This window comes from Ictalurus punctatus, chromosome 26 (genome assembly GCF_001660625.3).
Source record: "Ictalurus punctatus breed USDA103 chromosome 26, Coco_2.0, whole genome shotgun sequence".
Taxonomy (NCBI): Eukaryota; Metazoa; Chordata; class Actinopteri; order Siluriformes; family Ictaluridae; genus Ictalurus; species Ictalurus punctatus.
The window spans coordinates 14,827,616-14,852,733 of NC_030441.2; the positions used below are offsets into that span (position 1 = coordinate 14,827,616).

The 25,118-nt window shown below is 40.0% G+C and overlaps 1 protein-coding gene across 10 annotated transcripts in view; it reads right to left on the reverse strand.

Moving 5' to 3' along the window:
* The window catches only part of rims1b (regulating synaptic membrane exocytosis 1b), a 65,301-nt gene that overhangs the window by 33,455 nt on the left and 6,728 nt on the right, over positions 1 to 25,118 (reverse strand). For all 10 annotated transcript variants that reach the window (XM_053676006.1, XM_053675998.1, XM_053676003.1 and 7 more), the window contains exons 2-10: positions 17,755 to 17,968; positions 7,980 to 8,242; positions 5,990 to 6,867; positions 4,747 to 4,787; positions 3,525 to 3,635; positions 3,180 to 3,279; positions 2,878 to 3,001; positions 1,647 to 1,693; positions 1,376 to 1,494 (exon numbers count right to left, since the gene is read on the reverse strand). In XM_053676006.1, coding sequence (XP_053531981.1) covers positions 1,376 to 1,494; positions 1,647 to 1,693; positions 2,878 to 3,001; positions 3,180 to 3,279; positions 3,525 to 3,635; positions 4,747 to 4,787; positions 5,990 to 6,867; positions 7,980 to 8,242; positions 17,755 to 17,968 — 1,897 coding nt within the window. The remainder of the gene's footprint in view (positions 1 to 1,375; positions 1,495 to 1,646; positions 1,694 to 2,877; positions 3,002 to 3,179; positions 3,280 to 3,524; positions 3,636 to 4,746; positions 4,788 to 5,989; positions 6,868 to 7,979; positions 8,243 to 17,754; positions 17,969 to 25,118) is intronic.

A 25,118-nucleotide genomic window follows, 5' to 3' on the forward strand; every position in this document is an offset into this window, starting at 1 on the left:
TTAGTAAGATATGGGTTCAAAGATGGACTTCCTTAAGAAATCCTTAAGAACTACTTAAGAAATCATAGAAGACCATAAGAACTGCTACGTTAGATGATCATTGGTTAGTGCCACAGTTTCAAAACAACATTGTTTGCTCGGTAATTTCCCTTCAAGAAGTCTTCAAGAAAAAACTTATCAATAACCCTAAAAAGTGCATGGTGGAGATTTCTATAAGGAGATGTTTATGTTACATTTAAGGAAGGAGTCTCCATTTTCAGCACTTTGTAACAGTCAGTAAAAAAAAAAAGGAAGGAAAGTCTTCAGGACTGGTTTCTTGGCAACATGACACTATATGACCAAAGGTGTGTGGAAACATGACAATCACTCCCATATGTACTTGTTAAGCATCCCATTCCAGATTTAGTCCCTGTTTGCTGTTGTAATAACCTCCACTATTCTGGGAAGGTTTTCCACTAGATTTTGGAGTGTGGCTGTGAGGATTTGTGTTCATTCAGCTACAAAAGCATTAGTGAGGTAAAACACTGATGTTGGGCATGGAGTTCCAGTTCCAGTTCATCCCAAAGGTGTTCAGTGGTGTTGAAGTCAGGGCTCTGTGCAGGAAACTCAAGTTCTTCCACACCAAACTTCGTAAACCTCGCTTTGTGCACCGGGGAATGGTATTACTAGAACAGGTTTGGGCCTCTTAGGTAAAGTGAAGGGAAACTGTAATACTACAGCATACAGACACATCCTAGACAATTGTTCCCAAAGTGGGAAAGAACCACATATGTGTGTGATGATGATCTGGTGTCCACAAACTTTTGGTTATATGGTGTAACTGTTATAATGTAAGTGATAACAAGAAGTAACTTTGTGGACTTGTTCCACAACATTAAATGTAACTATAAATGGATAAAAAGTACAACGTGTTATTTCTTTAATTAATAATATTAATAAAGAAAAGATTAGGCAAATTGCTGTAGTATAAAAGGAATAAAATTATTCAGGCCACTGGGTTATGGGAAAATAAGTAACTTGGGCCACAACACACCACTCCAGTGTTTATTATTTTTCCAAAAACGGCACGTCCCTAAGTGTTTTATTCCTCCCTTAATGCAATTGTTCCTTCTTTTCCTTTTAATATTATATAATTATTAGTTTGGGTCACTGCATTTTGACCACAATTATCTTGTACTTGTTACTGGTAATTTGATCACACCCTGCAGTGCTTGTATCATTGTCATCTGGACTCTCCATTACTCCGTTCTGCCTCATGTTGGCTAAAAGACAATGTCATTTTAATTATTTGGTCATTATGTGCCACATTTATAACACTTTCTCTGATACAGTACTACCATGCATGACTGGTAATCATCTTTGTGCTTGTACTTACTGAAAGCTGGCCTGGTAGGTCCTGAGGCAGATCTCTCAACATTCCCGGACTGGTGGGGGACATGACGGAGATGGAGGGATGGTCCACCTTGTGAGACTCATCTATTGAACTGGAACCAGCTAATGCAACAGTCAATCAAATATTGTTTTAAAACGAATATGCTGTGGATATTCTTAGAAATACATTTTTATGTGGTAAATACAGTACATTGATCTTATGTAGAAAAAACTATACAAATAAATTTGGTGTAAATCTAATCAACAAAACCTACTGGATTCAAGAGGAGGATGTGACTTCTCTGGAATTCTTGGTGTGTCTCTTTAAAAGAACAACACAAGGAAATCTTTAACAGACATATTTAAAAATATGGCTTTCTTAACAATCACATAAGTGATTACACCCACTGGGTCTTGATTATTAGGAAATAAGGGAAGTATCGGGATCAGAGGGTTTGTTCTTGGTTGCTAAGCAATGCTAATAAGCTAGCAATGCTACTTAAGGTTTGGGTTAGACTTTAGGTTCAGACACTATGGACACTGGGTACAATATCACAGTTTGAGCGCTTTACTTACTCGTATGCTCTATAAAACTTTCTGAGGATGTTTTTGGGAAGAACACGATGGATGCATCTTTTACATGCAGCAGAAAAGCAAATTAAACTGATGTCAATTTGACTTTAAACAAATTACACAAAAAGAAGCAACTAAATCACCAGATATTACACATCTAAGTATTTCAGCTCATTTTATATTCTTTCTACATGCAGATGGCCATTGCATTTCGATTTAGGCTAATTAGAAATTTTTTGCTTAGAAGATCCCGATTGTACTGTATATAGTAAAAGGCAGAATGACATAAAGTACACAGAGACTCTAAAAGAATCCATAATCTAAAGGGAAAAAAATTGGGGGAAAGACTAACCCTAAACCTAAAACATAAAGACTAAAAACTTTTTCCTAGGTTGATCAAGTAAACTTGCTAACAATTTAATCGGAACAGTAAGCTCAGTAACAATCAGAGGGTAGGGGGGAAAGACAAGGGTCTAAAGTAGGAAAATACTGAACTAGGAAATACCGGCTCAGACTTAAAAGCATTATAAGCAACAAGACATGGACGCAGCATATATATATATATATATATATATATATATATATATATATATATATATATATATATATATATATATATATATATATATAGACAACCTAATCAGAATGAAACACAGAACAGATGAACACTATCAGGCAACAAACCAATGACAGGACATGGCTAAAGAAAGGGGGAAACTGTATTTCTACTTAAAGTACATGTGTATGCATGAAAAAGTGAGGCCAATCCAGGAGTCCTCTAAAATCAGTAAAACTGTTGACATCTGTTAATCATCTCAACAACAATGTTAATCATCTCAACAAAGACACATCTTAATGTCACATATAATATATGCATATTAAAGTGGAGTGTCTTAAAGGCACAGCAATTAATTTATGACATGCTATACTTACCCAATTGGCCTTGAAACGACTATTTCTACTTGAGGTGCAGACTGTGACTCTAAGATGATGTTGTACACGTCTTTCTCGGTTGCTCCAGGCAACGCCTTCCCATTCCACTGCAACACCTCGTCACCTGAAATCAAAATGGCTACTGTTTAGCCAAACTGCCATCTAACAGCTAAGAGTCCCATCAAACAGAAAAGCATACATTAGCATATGAGAAACAAATATTAAGGAGCATGTTAATAAGATTTATCAATACTGGCTACGTGAGTTACGCAAATACACAGTTTGAACACAATAATCCTCACCTGCTCGTAAATGGCCTACAACATCTGCAAGACTTCCTTTCTTTACTTTGGTGATGAACGCTCCAAGTCTCCCAGTCTCTGTAATTTTCCCGCCAACCACCTAATGAAAATAAAACATGCACTTGGTAAGTTCTAACGCACATCGTCTTGAAAAAATGGTTTAAATTCTGTGAACATGTTTGAACAGTAAGATGAAAGATGCATGCTGGACTATTCAATGCAGGTCATGTGATTAGTCCTTGACTGGCATTGAAACGGAGTAAACAGAACGTGTCCTTGTCCTTAGACGTAGACAGAGACGTAATGTAGAGAAACTGTCTGTGGTGCCCTGTCAATCTATCTTACCTTCAGCCCGAGCAGAGAGCCAGCTTCTCGAGGCACGGCGGAGCGCTTGCTCAGAGTGATGCGGCCGATCAAATGATCTCCCTCTTTTGATGGCTGCCATGTAACAGGATGCTGAGGGGAAATGGAATGGTGGTTTTCAGACCCATTAATGATGGGCACAGTCTCGCTGATGTACACACACACTCTAGTAAAGCACTATGCATAACCAAAGACCAAACATCTACTGTATCAGAGGTGTGCTGAGGAATTTGTACAGTTTGCAAAACACAAGGAAATCAGAGTCATGACAGTGTGCATATAGCAGTTGCATTTGATTTCTAACACTCCGTGGGTGTTAACCGATGCTTTTAACATGTTAACACACTTTTAGGGCATTAATGAAGATAGTAACTCTAGGTTAGTAACAAATTATGCAAAATGTTGCAGTCTCTCTAATTAATCAGGTCCTTAAATTGTGGCTGGGCAATGTGGCGGCTGTGGCTCAGGTGGTAGATCGGGTTGTCCACTAATTGCAGGGATTTAGGTTCGATCCCTAGCTCCTCCACATGCCGAAGTGTCCTTGGGCATGGCACTGAACCCCAAGTTGCTCCTGATGGCAGGATAGTGCCTTGTATGTGTGAAGATGGGTGAATGATAAACAGTGTAAAGTGCCTTTAGAACCACTAAGGTTAAAAGGCGCTATGTAAGTGCAGACCATTTACCATTTCAGTTGCATGAATGTAACAGTAGTAAAGTCTTATGCTCAGCATGGATTCAAATAAAAAAACTTTCAACAATTCAAATCACATCAGCGGTTACAAAATTTAAGGGTAGGGTTTGGGTGAGATTAACAGTTAGTTCGAATATTATCCTCAAACAAAATTCATAGAGCCATAAGCATTAGACCACAATCGTTGATTATATACCTAAAGAGTGCTTCTACTGTACAGTAGACTGTATAGTAGCATTACCTGATTAAATGGCGAATATGAGTAGCTACATGGTAGTTCTATCAAATAAACTGGTCACTAAGTGGATATTACTAAATTTATACTAATAGCCAAAATGCTTGACAACAGTGCTTTAATCTTGTAACACAGTAACATAATTTGTACAGCATACTCTATTGCCCGGCCCAATCAAATCCTCCGACCCGATCAATTATTCCAACCATCTTCAAAATTCCTTCATTCAAAACCACCTATCCAAGATATATACGAACATACTGTCGGATAAAACTTACATGCCATATAGTGGGGTCTAGAGGATGGCAATCCCAGTCACCTAGAGAAAGAAAAACAAGAAAATGGTAGATTATGCAGACAATTGTTTGGTAGCTATGAAGAGGGAACCACTGTGACTCCATTAGTACTAAGTTTATTACTGCAGTGAGTTATAATATAATTGGAGTCTAAAACAATCCATTAGTACGTGCTATACTGCATAACACAGGAAGTGCTTGTTTTGATCAACTTACGCTAGACGACTAAAAGTACAACACAGGATTCAAACATTCAAATTTGGATTGTTGCTTTTGAAAATGTAAATATGATGAAAATACTGTACATATCAAACAGTAAAACTGCGTCTGACATCCCAAGTTCGTAGCTATGCTGAGTGTACTGTTTGAGGATGAGAAAAGGATGTGGCATCATTGGCCCTCAGCACAGACCAAGTTTGACCTTTGAATTTAAAGCATTTACTGTCAGATCTTGTGAGATCAGCTTAGACCTAAAGCAACAATATGGGAGAATGATAATAGGAAGGCTTGTAGCAAGACCTTTTCCCTATCAACACAATCCATCCATCAAGCTGCACCAGGGCATAAATCCAAACATAGTTGAGGGCGAATGGCCAAGAGTAACTAAGGACACAGATGAGCAATAACCAATCCAAATGCTAAGAGCCACCTCGCTCAAATCACTTGGACCACAGGTACTATGTCCTGTCCATACAGAATGAATCATAAAACAAACAAACAAAAAAGATTCAAAGGAATTCATTGAACAGATGGAGCTTTTATATATCAAATCTCAATCCCAGATGGGAGGTGTTTTGGCATCCAAACCTTCAATGAATCTCTTCTTCAAACAGATTCCAAGAACAAAATTAACAGACAAGCTTGAAAAGATGTAGCTTAGCAAGAATGCACTATTAAGCACCAAAAGTGAACCATTAGGTAAGATGAACCTAATGATCCTAAAAAGTAATTGTCAACAGTTTTGGGTTTAAAATTCCATGACCATGCATTATCCTGAGAGTCAGTCACTGTGATACATGACTGGGCCACTCACATAAATAGGCATGGTTTTCAAGTGTAATCAGAACAAATGATAGGAATGGTGAAGTCCATAATGTAACTGTCAAGATTGCTACATATTTGCTAAATATGGAATGACATACCTACAGCAACATAAGGAAATCAAAATGATTTGATTCCTAACCATCCTTAAAGTTACTTAAGCCAAAGCAGAAGACTTCCTTACCTTTTTCACTGATGCTCTCAATCTCCACATCTTCACAGCTAGTATACTCAGGTGTGGACCCTCCCTCCTCTTCTGAACTGCTAATGGACATCTGCCTCTTGTTGAGGCCTCGTTTGGGCCTGTAAGCACGGGGAGGAGGTGGTCGGAGACACTCTGATTGGTCTGAACTGAGAGAAGAATCTTTCCGGAAGCTTTCAGCAGCCTTCTCACGCTTGGTCTTGTGCAGTAATGCTGCTGAACCAGGCTCCAAGTAACCTTTAAGTCCCCAATCTTGTCCATCCCTGAGGTCTTGGGAGCCTCCGGGGCTCATGTGAGAAACACTATGACCCTGTTTTTGTAGAGGAACAGGCCCCCCACCAGCACTACCCCCCACGGTCCTGTCCACAGAGTATGCCCGATGGTTTTCCAGTAGTGCTTTCCGGTTTTCATTGCCCACCGCCCTCCTGCTTAGTCGGCTGCCTGGGGTCTCACAACCATCTTGAGCCAGGCCTACTTCATTGATGGCCATGTCACTGTGGTGACGTTCTTGTCGCATTTTGGACACTTTGGCATGCATACGCATCTCTTGTTCTTCTTTCTGAGGTTTGACAGGGTAGCGGGCCAGGTTGGGATCACTACAGTAGCGATTTTGGTATTCCTCTTCGCGCCTCTGCCTTTCCCGCTCCTCTTCTTCTTTTCTCCGCCTCTGGTCAGGGTGGGCAGTGTCACCAGGGTGGTCATATTCTTGCGAATGGCCTTTCTCCAGACGCCTGATATCTCGCCTTTCTCCTGGAGCACGATCTTCTGCAGCCTGACCTGGCTGCCTGCCTGGTACCACTCTCCTCTCACCTCTGCCAATGACCTTGCCATTCTGCTCATGTAGGGACACTGGCCTCTTCCTATCGGACAAGGAAACGGAAGGTCTGATAGTATGGTCTTAGAAAAAAAAAGGGTTCTATACATGGTCAACATTTAAAAATTTCTAAGAGGAACAGTTTCTTGAATGGAAAAGCCCTGTTGTAGGGTTCTACATAGAACTTATGTTGCAAGGCTTAAAGTTTTTTGTAAGATAGCAGAAAAAATCAAGGGTAGGTCAACAATAAACTATTGAAAGTCACATTTCAGGCATCTTGAGTTTCAAACCTTTTTCCATGTTGAACAAATAAGGAGTTTCATACCTTTACATTATAATATCCAATGCTAAACGGAGAAGAAACTTAACCTAAATAAATAGAGGTTTATCTTAGATAAATGTTCCATCTCGCACCCTTCAGTCTTTGGTTTGTCCCTTTGACGGAGACTTTACAGGTTCTATGTAGAAGCCGACAACACAGATGGTTACAAGTTGAACCCCTTTGAAAGCGGAGACCTCTTAACTATTCCAGAAATCCTTGGGGAACAGATGATTTGTGTTCATATAACCAATTACGAATAATCAGAATGAACAGATAATGTGTTCTGAAAAGATACAAATACAGACACTACATTCATTAAAGTGAATGTGAATGATGCATTTACAGCATTCGTTTATTTATCCCTAGTAACTGCCTGTTCAGGGTGGTATGCCTGTTCAGGGTGGTGGTATAAATTAGTCTACTAGTTTGTGATAGAGGAATAGAATCATTATGAAATCGTTAGAGAATGCTGTGGACATTTACAAACAAAAATAATACATAATGTACAAGCAGGATTAAACAAAACAGTCCCATGCCCATCACTATTAGAAAAATAAATAAATAAACCAACTTCCACTTTATGCCACGCCCACTTCTGGATTATAACAGATACAAATATTTGTAGCAATAAACCTATATATACCTGTTATAAAGCAGATTTTGTTACACAGTTGATGCAGAAATATGACGTGTACATTCACATGACAAGACTATGCTTAAACGCTCTGGTGTGCAGCAACGCATATTGAATGATCGCTGACATCTGACACATTTTTCATGACTGGTATCGCGGTTCATTATACAGCAATGTTACAGAAGTGCATTAACAGGTATACTTCTCTCGTGGGGGTTCGCTCCGAGCTCGTGAGGCTGGCATGATCTCTGCTCCCTTGGTCCGGTCAGTGGCTGGTTGGGTGTCGTTAGCAGTAGCGAGGTTAGCTCCGGCTGTAACCTGCGACCTTGAACGCAGCTTTCCGTCCCGGTCAGCCTCAGGGCCAGCCACGCTCAGAGGCCTGCCTCTTGGCCCTGATGAGAACCATTCTCCAGATTTAGTAAGGATCTCCTGCTGCTTCCTGCACAGGTTGCATACCCACATCACCTGCCGAGAAACACGGAGTAGGTGGCGCTGAGGAGATCTTTATTTGCAGGGTATATCAGTGACTAATGCTCCATTGAGTGGCTATTATTCTATTTGGCTATAATGCTGGAAAGTTACACTTATGTCTTTAGAATTTTTTTAACAATTACATTACGGTAAGTGAGTTGAAGTGAATAGATTTGTAAGAAAACAGATATACAAGCCAAACACTGTCAGACAACTGGCAGACATATACACATACATAGTTTTATACACACACTTGCACACACTGTCACGCACACACTATGTGGCCATCAGTTATATGCAGTTTTTAGCAAAACTATCAACCTGGTCATCATTTTCTTTCATTTCATTTTCCTTTTTTTCTCTCTCGCCTCTCATTTTCAACATTAATAAGAGCTCTCCGGTGGTTCATTTACAAGATGTATGAATCAGACTTCCTAAAATACCTAGGCCTCAACGATTTCTCTTCTTCCTGTCTTTGTCTGAGCATTTCTCTATCCGCCTTGTGGAGACCAGCCGAGCTTGATTAGATGCTATTACCGTTCACGCAAAACCAAACAGCTCTTGCGTTTTTAATGTTTGCGGCTTTGTGGGTGTGAATTGCCGACGTATCAATCTCACTTTAGACTCCTTCGTACAGACTCCTTAGTAGAAGTCTAATCTATTGATCGTGTCTGTAAATCCAGTCCAGATTACTGTTGCTCCACATTGCAGTTAACAGACTTTAATGGTGCAGCAATCAGCATTTTTTTCTTGTTCCTTGTCAATATTGTGCCTTTCCAAATAAAACTGGATTTTAACCCATAGACAGGCACTTTAGCAGTCAATCAGCTAGTATGACTCTGCAAACCGGTGAAAACATCCATTTCCAGACAAGACAGTATCATTACATTTAGGCACTGATACAGATATTGGTATCAGATATCGGGTTCAATTCCATGATCATTTACCTTTATTATTATTATTTTTTTAAAATGCTCATAATACCACATCCGATATCACGAGATCTTCTGCTTTCCGGACCTGCCTGATCCGTTCAGATGCGCTATCTCTGGATGGATCGCTCATCAACTGGAGGCTACAGCCTGGAGATTGATTAGCATGGTACCGCTTTAAATACCATGGAAATAGTTTTGGACCTCAATTCCACATGGACAGTCTCACTATGGTTGCTGGGGCTACGGTTTCTGGGGCTATGGTCTTGGGACTGCAATTACCATATGCAGTTTTGCATTCGGGTCTCCTTTGGTGGACACTGGACTAGTTCAACAAAGACTTCATGTACAAACCATATTGAACTTTCATTTACTTTCACACTATCCGTTGTTACCCAAATGAGGATGGGTTCCCTTCTGAGTCTGGTTCCTCTCAAGGTTTCTTCCTCATATCATCTTAGGGAGTTTTTCCTCATCACCGTCACCACTGGCTCGCTCAATTGCGATTAATCCACACACTTAAAATCTGTATCCTGTGTTTATATATTTCTGTAAAGCTGCTTTGAGACAATGTCCATTGCAAAAAGCACTATACAAATAAAATGGAATTGAATTGAATTGAGATGCTATGTGACGTAAGCCTAGTTTACGTTGTTGAGCTACTGAACAGACGACACAAAACAACAGTGCTCTGGATGTTTCTCGCAATGATTAAAGCAAAGCAGACTGCAATCTGTGCTCTGTGAAAATATCAAGAGGAGGAACTACAGCATCTTCCTACTATACAGGTAATCTGATTAAATATCTTCAAGGCATTTAAACAGAATTTTAGCCATAGAGAATACAAGGGCAGCTGATCTGAGGGGGCAGAACAGTATCAGTGAGCATCATCACTAAAAATGAACACATATTTGTGAGCGTGCTGAGAAACTGTCGAATGTGAGAGCACTTCAGTTCAGCGAGCAATGAGCACCGACACATGCACAGTCTCCCTTCACACTCTCTATTAAAGAAACAACAATATCTTAAACATAAAACTCATTATACAGCAGAGAGCACACAGCAGTAACCAACATACATACAGCTCAATAAAATGCTCCATAGTGCCCCCTGTTTGGTTAATATTAAGTAGGTTACTCGTTTTGGTATCAGATTCGACAAGTACAGAAAAACATGTACTTCTCAGGGAGAAAAAAATGGTTTTGGTGAAAATCAAATGCAGACAGATTGGAAAGCTGGCACTAACATCTGATGGAAAAAATCAATCTGTGCTTCAAGCTAACTTTGAGAACAGAAATCTGAGGATCAGCTCGTGAAAAACTATCGAGAAGAAAGGAAACTTTAAGCGGAACACAGCTGCTACTGTCAAAATCGGTCAAAATCTCAAATCATTCTTTAAGCCTGGTTTTAGTATATGTTCCATTTAAATACCTCATCCTGTCGATGACCAGTTCTGCAAGGAAGAGTACTTACATGCTGGTTGCCTTGTGTTCAACATGGTCAAAAGGTGGAATTCATAAACAAACAAACAAAAAAAAACAGCAAATATCTGTTTTTGGCGGATTGTTCGTGTTTCAATGCTGCTCTAAAGAGATGGAGCCTGTTCTAGGACAGCATGGGGGTGGGAGGAAAAGTGAGAGAGAGTGAGAGAGAGTGAGAGAGAGAGAGAAATATAGAACATTGTGCTCTTATTGGATCCAGCTGGCCTTGTTCCAGAGTAATCTGAGGTAAATCTGATGTCCAGAGGCCCACAGCTGTCGGCCGACCAGAGATACCCTCACAGGAAGGATTAGCAATCTGCGCTAATCCTGCTGCCTAGCACTACAACTAGCCCTTATTCCGACTGCCTTCCTATAAACACCATACAAGTATGCACCAAGATCAAGCATGAAACTGATAGACTAGGAGACTACAGTAAATGTTTAATACTATCATTTGCAAATATGAAGAATTTGAATAAAATTTAACAAAGTCACGCCCGTTTAAGAGTAGAAAACTTGGCACCGACACAACGAAAAACAAACAGCAATAAAAGATATAAGAGAATAAAGTGTGTAAGAGAATAAGGTTTTACATGATAGTTGTCCATGCTATGCTATCCCGTAGCTGAGTGTTGTTGAGGAAAATAATCCTGACTGTAATCCTTTGAGTCGCATATGAGAGGATTCTTTATATATTTATTTTTCATTTTGCCTCAAAGATTTACTGCTCACAAAGCCATTAAATTCAGAAGCCATTAATTAATATTTTATACACTCTAACATTATACATTCATATCTGAGAAATGAAAAACAGACATTAAAATCTGTCCACTAAGACATATAATGATAATGGCCACTTGAAAAATAAAGAAAATAATGAAAATCAAACTTTTTTCAATATCGATCACTGATGTGTGATATTTTATTCTGTGCATTTTCCTTTAATCTGGCGGCAACTTTGAACATTTCTATTTCTATCAAGTAAGTGGCAATGTGCTCCGTCTACTCAGTACTCAGCGTCGGAGAAGAAATTTAGCCGTAAGCACACAGCGCTAACCAGTGTGATTATACAATATTGCTTCTTGTTATTCATTGTAAGTTAATTTAACAATTGAATCCTTTGGGTCACATCACATCACTGCGTTGTTGAGTATTTTCTGAAAACACCACAACCTGTTATGTTTCATTCCTTAAAAGATATATTGATATATACGTTTAGGCCATATCACCCTATATGACATGCAGTAAACCATTATGAGCTGCGTGTTTGTGTGTGTATAAGTGTGTGTGCATGCTAGCATGGATATGTGTGAATATAGACGCTTCGGTTCGCTGTGTGTTAGTGTGTCAGCCACCTCCTGCTCAGCTGAATACAGCTCTCCATGGTTACCAAAACAGGAATGGGGAGAGAAGAGGATGTGTGTAAGATAGACAGAATGACTGTGAGGAATCGAGAGAGAAAGAGAGAGAGAGAGAGAGAGAGAGAGAGAGAGAGAGAGCTGGAAGAGTAGAAGGTTGATAATGCACAGAAGGGTTGGAAGTCAAAGATTCAAGAGACAGAAAACAAGTCAGCAGGTTCGAGTGGAATAAAGCGAAAGCACGGGAGAAAAAGATATTAGATTTGAGGAGAAGAGAAGTCTAAATGAAGGCTCTGTGGAAAAAGTCCAGGGCTTGTTTCAGAGACAAGATACATAATAAGCAAGATACAAATGACTTCCTCCCGCTTGGAGTTTGACAGATCTGCTGACAAACAATTACCGAATCATACTCCTGAGACACGGCGATTCAGAGAGTCTGCACATTTTCGGCTGTGCCGCAACTACAATGCCAGATGTGCCATTATATCAGCCTGAGACTTGAAGGAATAGTCTAGCTCAGGGGCGTTCAATTAAAAATGGTCAAGGTCTAGTTACATAACATTTCTTGCTTACAAAGGTCCAGATAAACAACTAACATGACTGAATGACGACAACATTTACGTTTCAATGCTTGCCCATTCACGATTAGTTCACAGCGATTCGTCTTTAAACGTCATCAGTGGGGAAATAAAAAATCTACGACAGTTCACTGTGGTGTGCACGCATTCCTATGCAGTATCTGCAAGACACCTTTTTTTATCATCAGCTGATATGGTGATGATCCACTCTATAAGCTCCCTTTCCCTCTCCCATCCATCCATCCATTCATCTATCTTCTATACCGCTTATCCTTCCTTCAGGGTCACGGGGAAACCTGGAGCCTATCCCAGGGAGCATGGGGCACAAGGCGGAGTACACCATGGACAGGGTGCCAATCCATCGCAGGGTACAATCACATACACACACCCATTCATACACTACGGACACTTTGGACATGCCAATCAGCCTACCATGCATGTCTTTGGACTGGGGGAGGAAACCGGCGTACCCGGAGGAAACCCCCGCAGCACGGGGAGAACATGCAAACTCTGCACACACAGGGCAATTGAACCCCTGACCCTGGAGGTGTGAGGCTAACATGCTAACCACTAAGCCACCGTACGTCCCCTTTCCCTCTCCCAATGTTTGCAATATATCTGACAAGAGAAATTATGTATATTCTAGATAAACTGTCTGCACTTACACTTTCCCTTTGTTTACCATAGCGAATATTTGCAGAAATAGTTTTTTGGGGGGGGAATTAGTAAACATGTTCTTATTCCACATAGGTTATTTTAATGATTCAATGTGAATCCAGACTGTGTTTAGTATCAGCGAAAAGTCTAGCCCAAAGTACACCCAAAGTAATCAGCTGTCTCTAGCAATCTCTAACAAAAGAGCTGGAGCGATGTATTTCTGCAATAATGAGCCACCAGGGTGTTGTCCCTGATATCATCTGTGAGATAACTGACCACTGATGGTGTGAATAAATGTGGCATGTGTGGTTTAAGTTCAAGGCTAAACACTACAGGCAAACAGCCCTGACTCATCTCTAGATGGCTAACTCAGTGACAGCAAGAGCGCTAATTGGGTACTCCCATCACTTGGTTCAAACTCCTACTTGGAAGCAGACATCACGTTAAGTGTGTAGCTAAAATTACCGAGTGATTAATTAGTGCTAAAGTTTGTATGCGACCTTTAATGCTAGCTGACAGAACAATTTGTTCTCATCAAAAAAGAAATACTGGCGCACACACAACACATATACACGCATCAAACTTAGAAGAAAGAAAAAGGACACACACAAAAACTTGATATACACACAAAGGAAAAAACACACTGAGAACATCACAAGTGCACAGGGAGTCGCAAGTGCCCATTGGATTGCAGGGTAAATTTGCTCGGAGGGAAAATAGGAAATCTGTCTAACCCATATCCTATAGGATTGAGCTATACTGTATACTCTGACCCATGACCCCTGACCCCTTGACCCCATTGCATGCCCGTTGCAGTCCCAGGGCACAGGCAAAGTGCAGCGAACATGCACATTCTCTTGTAAGTTAGTGGCACTTTTTTTGAACAGGACTCCATAATGTATCAAGTGTTCTTATAAATAAATAAACAAATAAATAAATAAATATTATTTTTCGTATACTGCCTTGTATAAGTGTTTTAAACATCTAGGAATTCCACTCCAAGTCCTTTCAACTAAAGTGCAACCAACTGATAATGTCAGTATAACATCTGACCAATCGGAATGCCACCACGTGCCCGTCGACCTCTCCCTGTTGGCTGTCTCTATAGCAACGGCGGCACATCTCCATGGCAACGGCCACAAGGAGGGGAAGGGGCACTCGGTCAGCTAAGGAAGGGATACTGCACCCCATGCAGAGACTAGAATACCCAGAATTCCTTACCCTGTCCTTCCCTATGAGACACTTTGCAGGAGCAAGAGACAATGGGAGGAAAATTAGTCACATTTATCGATATAGACAAAACTATACTGAGTAATAGAGGCTAGAAATGAGAACCATTTCATATCGAAATCCATGTGATTTGATAGCTGTTGAGCTTTTGAGCTTTTTGAACATACACACACACACACACACACACACACACACACACACACACACACACACAAACACATTGAGAGAAAATGTTGGATACTCATAGCCACACAACAATCCCATCATCACAAAAAGATAGAAACAGAAAAATAATGCTAACCACTTTATCCTCCTTCAGGCATGCAGTCCAGGAAGCAGAGAGGAGTGAAAGACGGGCAAAACCAGGAAGAGGTGAAGAAAAAACGGGAGAGGAGAGGGGAGGGTGGGTGGGAAAGAGACAGCAAAGTGTGAAATCGGAAATCGAAAATAAAATGGTGAGAAATGGAGATGGTGCATGTGTGAGAGAGGGAGAGACGGGGAGGAAGAGAAGGGAGGAAGTGTTAGTGAAGGGAAAATGTCTACTTCTGTGTATTCAAAAAGACAGGTTCAGTGAGAGCAACAGCAGGCTGTGTACTAAATCAAACTGTTGTGCCATACAGTGGAATTTAATTGACACTAAAACATCCACATAACTCAACAAGAGTACAGATGAGACGTACATCTGATTCCACACATGTATGTGTTATACATGGAAAAGGATGATGAAAGGCGACCATACTGTATGAAGCAGCATGACTTGGCTGAATCTTTGTGTATTTACGTATTTATTTATGTACACTGCTAATGCCCCACATATCTTTGAAACATTGTTGAAACATGTGCGTTACGGGTCACCCTAAATTATTATGTGATGTGATTGATGTAGCTGTAATGCCCCCTATAGGACAAACACAGAATTGCATCTGAGTGTAACACTCTTTCAAGGGTACCTACATAGATCCTTTATCGCAAATTCAAAAGCATTTCAGAAATATTTTTTCATGCAATGCTGGGGAATTTATGAATGGCTTGTGTCAAAACACAAATCATATTACAGGATTTTATACAACAGATAGAAATGATCGTAATATGTTGCTTGTTTTTACTAACAGCACTTTAAGAAAGTTCTACAAGGTAGACACAGTGCTTCATAAGAGTGTTATAAATGTAAATGTGATTAACACTTTAGTTTGAGGTCATTAAAATCATTCACCTAGCTGGCATATGGGCTTCATAGCTACAGTAAGATGTTGTTTTAGAATGGGTACTATAATCATTTGAATACAAATGGACTGAGCATTCAAATTCCATTCAACTATAAGACGTAGATAGTTTAGCCCCATTCCAATATAGCTTCTTATGTATGAAACCCATAGACAAATTAATTATTTTAAATTCCCTCAAATCAAATTGTTCTTCAAGTGTACATTCAAAGCACGCTTACGAAGCACTATGTGTACCTTCTTCAACTTTCTCAAAGTGTCCTGGATGTGATATTAGTAAAAGCAATCTATATCTGATCATATCTAATAACAATCTATCTCCAAATTTAGATTTCTCGGACTTGTAAGACTTATTTACAATAAAGGATAAAGGAGTAACTGGAAATCTCATTGAACTTAGTTCTGAACATGTGATGGGAAATTGTTATTGTGTCATAAAATGTAAAAGCCTATCAGATTTCAATATGCAAATGAAGGCCATGCAACAGAGGAAAGCAGGTGGGGTTTGCAGGTTTGGGGTGCTTTTTCTTTTGTCCAATTAAATTATTATGATATTTTTTGGAACTGATATAGCAAACTATTTATGATTTTTTAACAACTTCAGCTCTATTAACTAACAACTACTAAAAAGATCATTACTTTGTTTAGAAGATGCAGAGGAAGGACTGGCATACATGTATACAAGAAGACTTCACTGGGATTGAATTGTGTCTAAAAACACTTTCTATTAATCCAGTTACTTCACTGATATGAAGTATTAGAATTTAGAAATAGATTAATTTACACTAGCCTTACTTACACTAACCGACAGTAAAGAATCAAAATGTTTATTCAATATTTGTCATATAGCTGCACCATTTAAGAAGAGTGTGTGTTGGGCAAAATAGTGTCCTGAGATGGGCCCCGGATCCAACACAATCCCTGAGCAGGATACAGCGGTTATTGAAGATCAATGAATGTATGAATGAATGTTTGCATAATACTGGATCACATTCTGTTACATTGTATTGTCCCATCGCGTCACGTCAATAAAGCTCGGAATAGTTTCATACAATCACTGGGTGCTTTAAATATATCTTTCACATATCAGATCACTCATCAAGATGAGTATCATATTCTCTCAGAAGGAGAAAATATCGTCCACTAGTGAAAAAGACTAGCATGGTGTAAAACAGGGCTATGTGTATAAAATCTTTTTTGTGGTGTGTATGGAAAATGCTACATTTTAAGCTACATGTACACTATACACACACTAACTAGTGTGCCTTCAAAGACTTTCATACTCTTTCGGGAGAGAAATGTGAGATGGCTCGCCCTCCATTATTTTATCATTTAAAATATTTTATAATCCCTTTTAAAAATTAACTAGACTTCACCATTATCTTTGTATATGTGCATAAAAATGCATTTGAGCAGCTTGGTCACAGTTATTCCATTCCACTCCAGTCATTGAAAACGTTATGCTATTCGTCATGTGACCACAGGGGGCATCACCTCACTGGTCAGGCCGGAACCAGGGCAGATTGGTACTCAGCATGACTTGAGGCGAGTCCATTCTCAGGTAAGTAAAGTGAGGGGAACATTGCTTGTTTTAGACACAGCAGGTTGTGTCAGGAGCTGAAAATATGCCACCCCATGCCGTGATGCTGGAGCCCACCCCAATCAACACTTTACTGATGTAACGGCAAATGCAATGCTGAATGAACTGTGATGAAAAAGGGCCAGCCAATAATATCTGTTTCTTGGCACGTATTGGACTGGTCATATCTCTGAGATGTTTGGATGGTGCCTGACCTGGAACCTGGCCCAAATCTATTCCTAGTATGCAAGCGTGTGTATATATAAATAACTATCTAACAGTGAATTTTTGACATATATATAGCATGTTGGCAAAGACTGAAGCCAGGCATTAGGGCAAGCAATGAGGCATGACAGCACAAGATGATAAGGATGAACGAAGGAAGGAAAGGGTGGATGGGATGAATCAGTGATAACACCAGAGAATGGTTTAGCAGAGAGAAAAAAAGGCTTATTGGCTGTTCCTCACATTGTTGGAGCGTAGAGACACTCTTCCACCACAGCGGGCACAGAACTTGGTCTGGCAGTAGGAGCAGAGGTGCCCGCAGCCATCGGCAAACTTGGTCTTGCGGCAGATCCCGCAGGTCGGGGCATCGTCCTTGTGGATGGATTGTTGCCGTTTGTTCTCTGCCCCGATCCGCCTTACCTGCTCCTTATAGCTCTCGAATTGCTGATGAAGCGTCCTGGTTGTGAGAGACAGAAAAAGCAAAAGACATTTTACAACTTCCTTCAAGTCCAGTCGACCATCCAGAAGCTGAATACTAATAAAGCACTCGCGATCATTTCTTTGATAACTGTGTGTCCTCATAAACCCGCAGTCATTACTGTGTACAGTGTCATCGAGTCAAACAGATTTTATTTTAGTCTGTAAGCAATTACACACACACTCCAGACATAATGCGAGGTCGGCTGGTCGGCGAGGTTTTACTTTTCACTTTAACATGAATCACCAAGGAACAATGTAATTCACTTAAAAACAAGACATGGCCATGGTATAGAAAGCATTTCTAATTGGAACGGTCTTTAGCTAGTGCATCTAAAAGACAAATATTTGTAAGTACCAACACTGCCATTAAAAAAAACATATATATATATAGTTAAAGGGGCTACCATATTTTAGCAAACCAATCCATCCTGATAAGGTGAAACTAATATTTAGTTGAAAAGCACTGACCATATTTTGCTCTACAGACTTCCTTTAAACATATCCTCAGAACATCTTTTGTTATCATATCAAATCCTTAACGCACAAGCTATAAATAATCACCGGAACGAAGGCAAATATGAAAGTTTACCTCCTTTTGTAGTGCACTGCCATACCCGCTGGAGACTCACTACAATTCCCTGGAAAGCTGAAGCAAACAAATATAAATCCACATTCCACAGAGAGCAGCTTCGACACTCTTCCATGCCCTTTAACTAGTGTTTGCAGCACACTGCCTTCCTACCTAAAGAGGAAGCAGACTGCAGCCCCAGGTAGCTGGAGCCTTAAAGTGACTTTGGCATGTCTTGGCCTGAAAGATGGTGTTACGCAGAGGGAATTTAACCATGACGTAGCATGGTAAAGGGAGGTGGTGTGGCGAACGGACCTATGAATATGAAGTCTGAATGCCCTGTCTCAGCCCCTAAGCGTGGAGATCTTGTATATTGAGATGGATGTTTTGGACATCATTTAAACCACATTCTACTGTATTTTTGCGTTGTGGTCCTGGAGCACTAATATTTCATAACACTATACATGTGTACAGTTTGGCTTTGATGTGAGTGACAAAGTTATGCACTGTTAGTCAGTTATGTTAGGACAAGAGAACTGATTCCAGGTCAGTTAACTAATAGGCTTTGAACTTTGACCTGTGTGAGTTACGTAGGATTGGAGATCATAAGGAATCCTAGGGTTCTAGGGTCAATCGTCTCACCATGGGAACTGTCATGGTAGCAAGAGACCCAGGCAACAGTCGTCATGGAAACACCACTATGAGGCTGTGCTCATTTCAGCAGTCGAGGGTAGCAGACGAACAGGATAGAGAGAGAGAGATAGAGAGAGAGAGAGACAGAGAGTGACTGAGAGAGACAGAGAGAGAGAGAGACAGACAGAGAGAGACAGAGAGAGAGAGAGACAGAGAGAGACAGAGAGTGACTGAGAGAGACAGACAGAGAGAGACAGAGAGAGAGAGAGACAGAGAGAGACAGAGACAGAGAGAGAGAGCTGCTTAAAATCATCGAACTGCTGCTGGTGAAATCGTGGATTTCTGTATTAGACACCCATCTGCCATACTAAATATTTTTTCTGCCTTAATAGTTCCCCCCACTCCCATTTTCTTCCAGTGTGTAAAAATTATTATGAACCCACAAACATATTTTTATTGTATTCATTCTGGCAAGAAATGGCTGGTTAGAGGTACAAGTTGGTTAAACCTATCCATGTTCTGGACATGAAGTGTCTTAGTAAGGCTTTGGGCCATCAAAAGCTGCCAGAACTGTCCCTTGACTAAGATTCTGCAAGTCTCTGGAGCTGTACTGGATGAACAGCAATCTTCCCTCAGTTGGAGTTTTGATGATGGTGGTGAAGAATGCTCTCTAACAGGTCACTCCAAAATATATTATAGGTGATCAACTGTGTTGAGATTTGGTGAAGGTCATTGCATATAGCTTCATTTTCAACATCATCATCAATGTCAAATCATTCAGTGTGCCCTCATGCCCTGTCACTGGGGGCGGAGTCATCCTGGAAGAGACTTTAGAACATAGACCCAAATAAGGGAAGCCCCATTCGTCCTTTTTCTTTCTTCCCTGTAGTTTCTAGTCCTCTCTCCTTTCCTCTTTCATCACCTGTGTCTAACAGGGTTTCCTCCCTTCCTCTCTCTGTCCCACTCTTTTAGCATGGCTGGTAATTATCAACCCATGAATACACTGGAGCAAAAGATCGATTGGGAAATGGGAGGATGGATAAATGGTTGGTGAAAAGCCTGGAGATGGGGGAGACGGGAGAGAAGGAACGTACGGTGTGAGGGAAGAGGAGGGACTATTTCTATCCTGCCAGCTGGTTCTTGGCCGATGCCTTGGAAGGGTTTCTTTCTCACTTTCAGTTTTTCCCATTGCTGTTTTTCTCTAGTCCTTTCTCTCACCCTTAGTGTTGCAAAGATATGGTAGGACAAACAAACACATAAAGACATTCCAGGTATATACCATATGCCAAGATAATTTTACCAACCTTTTTTTTTACCAACAATATCTCAAAAAGCCTGGTTTATGGAGTAATTATGGCAGTAAATCCTAATTGAACTACTTGTGCATATGCCCTTATTACATTAAGTTGTCATTAGCTGATCCGTCCCTGTAGTCCAATAGAATTTATTACTAAAAAGAAACTACTGCCCAAATGTATAAAAAGTCTGACTAAGTCTGTGAAACTAGCATTGTCTTCAAGTTGCAAAATTAAGTCTTTGCACAAGTCAACTTCTAGCTTTTGTTAGAAATTCATACATATAAATCCAAAAACATTTGATCTTGCTTGTTAAAATTCCTTCAAGTTGCTAGAGCAAACAAAAGTGAAAGATTGCAAGATGCAGGATGCTTTCAGGCTAATTTCAGGCTAACTGAATCCAATATTTTATCAGGGCTGTAGCTAGCCATGGAAATTGGAGGGAAATGTCCTGCACCATTTATACGTATTTAGCATACTGTGCCTCCTGAAGTAGACTGTAAATAAAATCAATCTTTTTCATTTAGTTTTTGTATTGACACTTGTTTGGTATAAGGTATACTCAATACTTAGGCATTTTTAAAACAGAAGTCTTCCATTCAGTCCTTCATTTTCCTTGTTTTTCCTGGAGTGACAAGGTCATGCCCAGATATTTCTATCCCAGCCCAGATTCCAGCACTTCCTGGGGGATCCCCAGACATTCCCAAGCCAACTATGAAATATACTCTCTCCAGCAGGTCCTGGGTCTGCCCTGCGGTATCTGAAAAATGCCCAGTACAAGTCTAGCCAATTAGGGCCAACGTTATTAGGTTCCCAAACCACCTCAGCTGGATCCTCTCAATTTGAAGGAGCTGCAGCTCTACTCTGAGATTTGTCCAGATTGCTATGCATCCAGGTAAATTCGACTGGAACCCTGTGTGACAAATCCAGTTGTGATTATTTGACAGCTCTCTTTACCTTAGTCTCCAAATGCATATGGCCAACCAATCACTGATTCTCTGATATCAAGTACACTTAGGAGCAAGGTGCTCTTGTACCAAGTATGCTAATATGCAATTTGTTTTTGAACAAAGTGTTTGTTATTGACAGTCCGTGGCTTGCACAAAAGTTTTCCCAATCATACCCATCCAGGTAACTCCAAAATTTCCCCCAGGAGCACTATGGAGTCAGTAGGAGGTACCCTTTAGAATGTCTGCGCCACCTTCTCCAAGAAGGCCGAATACACCAAACTGATATTTCGTGCATACACACAAACAACACTCAGAGTCTTCCTTCATGAGTTTCAAAACCTCATAGAGGCAACACAGCTTGGGACCTGTGAGTATCCCCACATCAAGCCTAAGGCCCAGCTCTTGTAGGAACTTTGAAGCCCATACTGTTTATGGATGCAAGAGTGTACCTTCCTATATCACACACTACCTTAAGCACTTACCAAACCAGAAGAGAATTGACAACGCCGGTTTCCCTTGATGAGCCCACAAGATGGCTCCATGTTGCCATTTCAAGGGTGGCCCATTCATCAAGCACTTGCCTGTGGGCACCACTCTCAGGTAAACAACAGAGGGTTTTTCATATTGTGTTGCTGACAGTTGCATTGTAACATAGACTTTGTGTCTCAAATACTGTTTGCTTTCCCCTTAAACTCAAATGGCAGCCATTCCATATGCTACAGCACTAGCCGTAGGGCACATTGATCAAAATATTTAACCTGACACATAAGGTTGTTTACACAATTACAAACGCTATCCTTTGTCTAAATTTCATGAATGTTTAAGCAAAAGCACTTAGGTTCATAATGTTTTGGTGAATTGCCCAAAAACGCTACTATTAGATCTGTGAACTAAACACTCAACATGAATTCTGATGTATTAAAACAATGCAAAATATCACCCAAGATGTGTATGCTTTCTACTTCATAGATGGAAAACAAAGAACCAATGCTGGCAGAAAACCATATCGATCAGCAAGTGCAGTTTCATAATACAGTGTCTATTCTTATCCCGGTAAGAGGAGTGCCTGTGAACAGGAGGGAAATGAGCATTCTATAGAGAGAGAAAGAAGGGATGAGAAAATAAATAGAAGGAGTGATATGCATATACAGAGTAGGAAAGTGACCAGAAAGATAAACGACCTCGGGGGAACATGAGTGCTGCCGGAAGTCCCTTGACGATCTCGCTTCCTCTCTCTCTCCTTTACACGGACGGACAAATGTAATTTGTTTCGATTCCTAATATTAGACCTGCAAACTAGACAAAGGCTTTCTTTCTCATGGAAAAAAAAATATATTAAAGGGCAGGACTACTTCAAACGATACAGACCTAATAGTAAATGCAAGATCCGATCTATGGAAAGAGTGACCATGTATTCCACTTCCACGTCTCTTATACTGGCTGCTGAAATGCTAAACTACTTAACTGGATGGAAAGACTGAGCAATCTGATCTTAATGCGACTTGAAAGGTTTTTTTTGTGCAAATTATTTCTTGCGATTTCTAGTAAATCAGAGTGTTGCCTTTCCAGTTGTATGGATATTGAGGTTGAGGCATGAAGGCAGAGAAGACAAGACAGAGAGAAAGAGAGAGAGAGATCTGGCATTGCTTTATAAATACTACTGTATTATAAAAAAAAAAAATGAATTCATGTGCAAATCTCACTAACCTTAAGTCAAATATAACAAGTGCAACTAAAGCTCAGAAATTGTTGCGCTTGCTTGCTGTTCAAGTATTTATAGAATAAAGTGCTTTTTGTAATGGACTCTAGGTCTACCCACTCTCTGTTTTCTTCCTCACACTTTCTCACTCTCTCTCATCATTTATAGCAAGTTTGCTGCCTTCGAATTGGAATAGGGTTAACGCTGCCAAAAACACTTTCCTGAATCTTCTTGATTTTTTTCCTCGCAGGTCTGCAGTCTTATCATACTGATGGTGATTCTTTTTAACCTCAATGTCTGTACTTCCCATGCTATATGTACACTTATTGCCACTGAAGTGGGAACAGCTGTATACCTGCTCATTCATGCAATTATCCAGCCAATCATGTAGCAGCAGCGCAATGCATAAAATAATGCAGATACAGGACAAGAGCTTCAATTAATGTTCACATCAAACATTTAATTTCATTTGATTTCTGTGACTGGAGCATGGTTGTTGGTGAGACAGTTCGGGTGCAAACTGATAGGAAGGTAACGGTAACTCAAATAACCACTCTGTACAACCGTAGTGAGCAGAAAAGCATCTCAGATCAAGCAACACAGCAAATCTTGAGGTAGATGGACTACAACAGCAATAGACCACATCAGGTTCCACTCCTGTCAGCCAAGAACAGGAATCTGTGGCTACAGTGGTTAAATAGACTGATTAAACAGACTTGTAGATAAAAAAAAAAGCCATCACACATATACTGTATACACATATTTAAAGTAGTTTCCTGTTTGTGATGGAAATTAAAAAGTACAAGCCAGAGATTTCCTTCACTGGATGGACACAAAGAGGAATGCAGAATTCCTCTACATTAAACTTTTATGCTTTCAAGCACTTGACTGGCTACCAGCCACAGCCTTTTCTCCATATATATATATATATATATATATATATATATATATATATATATATATATATATATATATACACACACACACACACACATATATATATATATAGAGAGAGTATATATAACTCATATCCTGTATGTGTTTTTATATGACCATCCTTTGCCTTAATAACATTATGACTGCCTCCATCTCATCTTCCAAGCCACTGGATCTTCTGAACCACTTTTGGAGCCTTGGCCCATCCATAATGCACATTTTTCCTGTCATAGCTGTTCCACCTCTGTTAGATTGCTTGGGCCATTTGTTTCTGTGAATTCTGACATGACATGGATGTCTTTGTTACACCCACATTTCATTTTTAAAATGGGTGCAAAACTCTATTAAAGCATTGTTATTGGTTCAGAAATATAAACACATGTATGCATGTGAGTTAACAGGAAAGTACAGGCATAATAATTAACTAGCTACATCAGTGACATGTTTACAAAAGAACTCCAGCTGTAAAGGTTCCCATCAATGAACAAATACCACACACAACCACACATATGGCTGCACACACATGCCCACTAAATGAGAAGAAAGAAATTTGGAACATCACTAGAAGCTGGTGAAGGAGCTGAATTTTTTTTCAATATAGGCTTCTAAATGTGAGCTATTTTCAGATCTAATTCATAATTTAAGTACTACCATTTATCTCCAGGAAACCACGAAACCGTCTTCTCATTTCAAAAGGAAAAAAAACATCAACAAAATATGATAATGTGATGTTTTCCTTTCCTGACTAGCCTAGCTTGGTAAGATGTCTCGTCTACTGCGAAGAATTTTTGCGCTTGTATTTAATCTGGGTTTGTGGTTAAAAGCTGCTGGAATGCAGACAATGGCCATTAGTCCTGTAACATTGATGGTAAGAACTGGGGGGAAAAACAGCTCATAGCTATGAAGAGCAAATTATTCCTCAGAATCACCAGGATTACATTTATATGTGTCAAATTCACACTTCTACAAACAAACCAGCTGTAGCTTCTGGAGCTAAAGAAAGATCCGAAGTGTTCTGAGCATACCCAGGTCCCGTGTTTCCATGG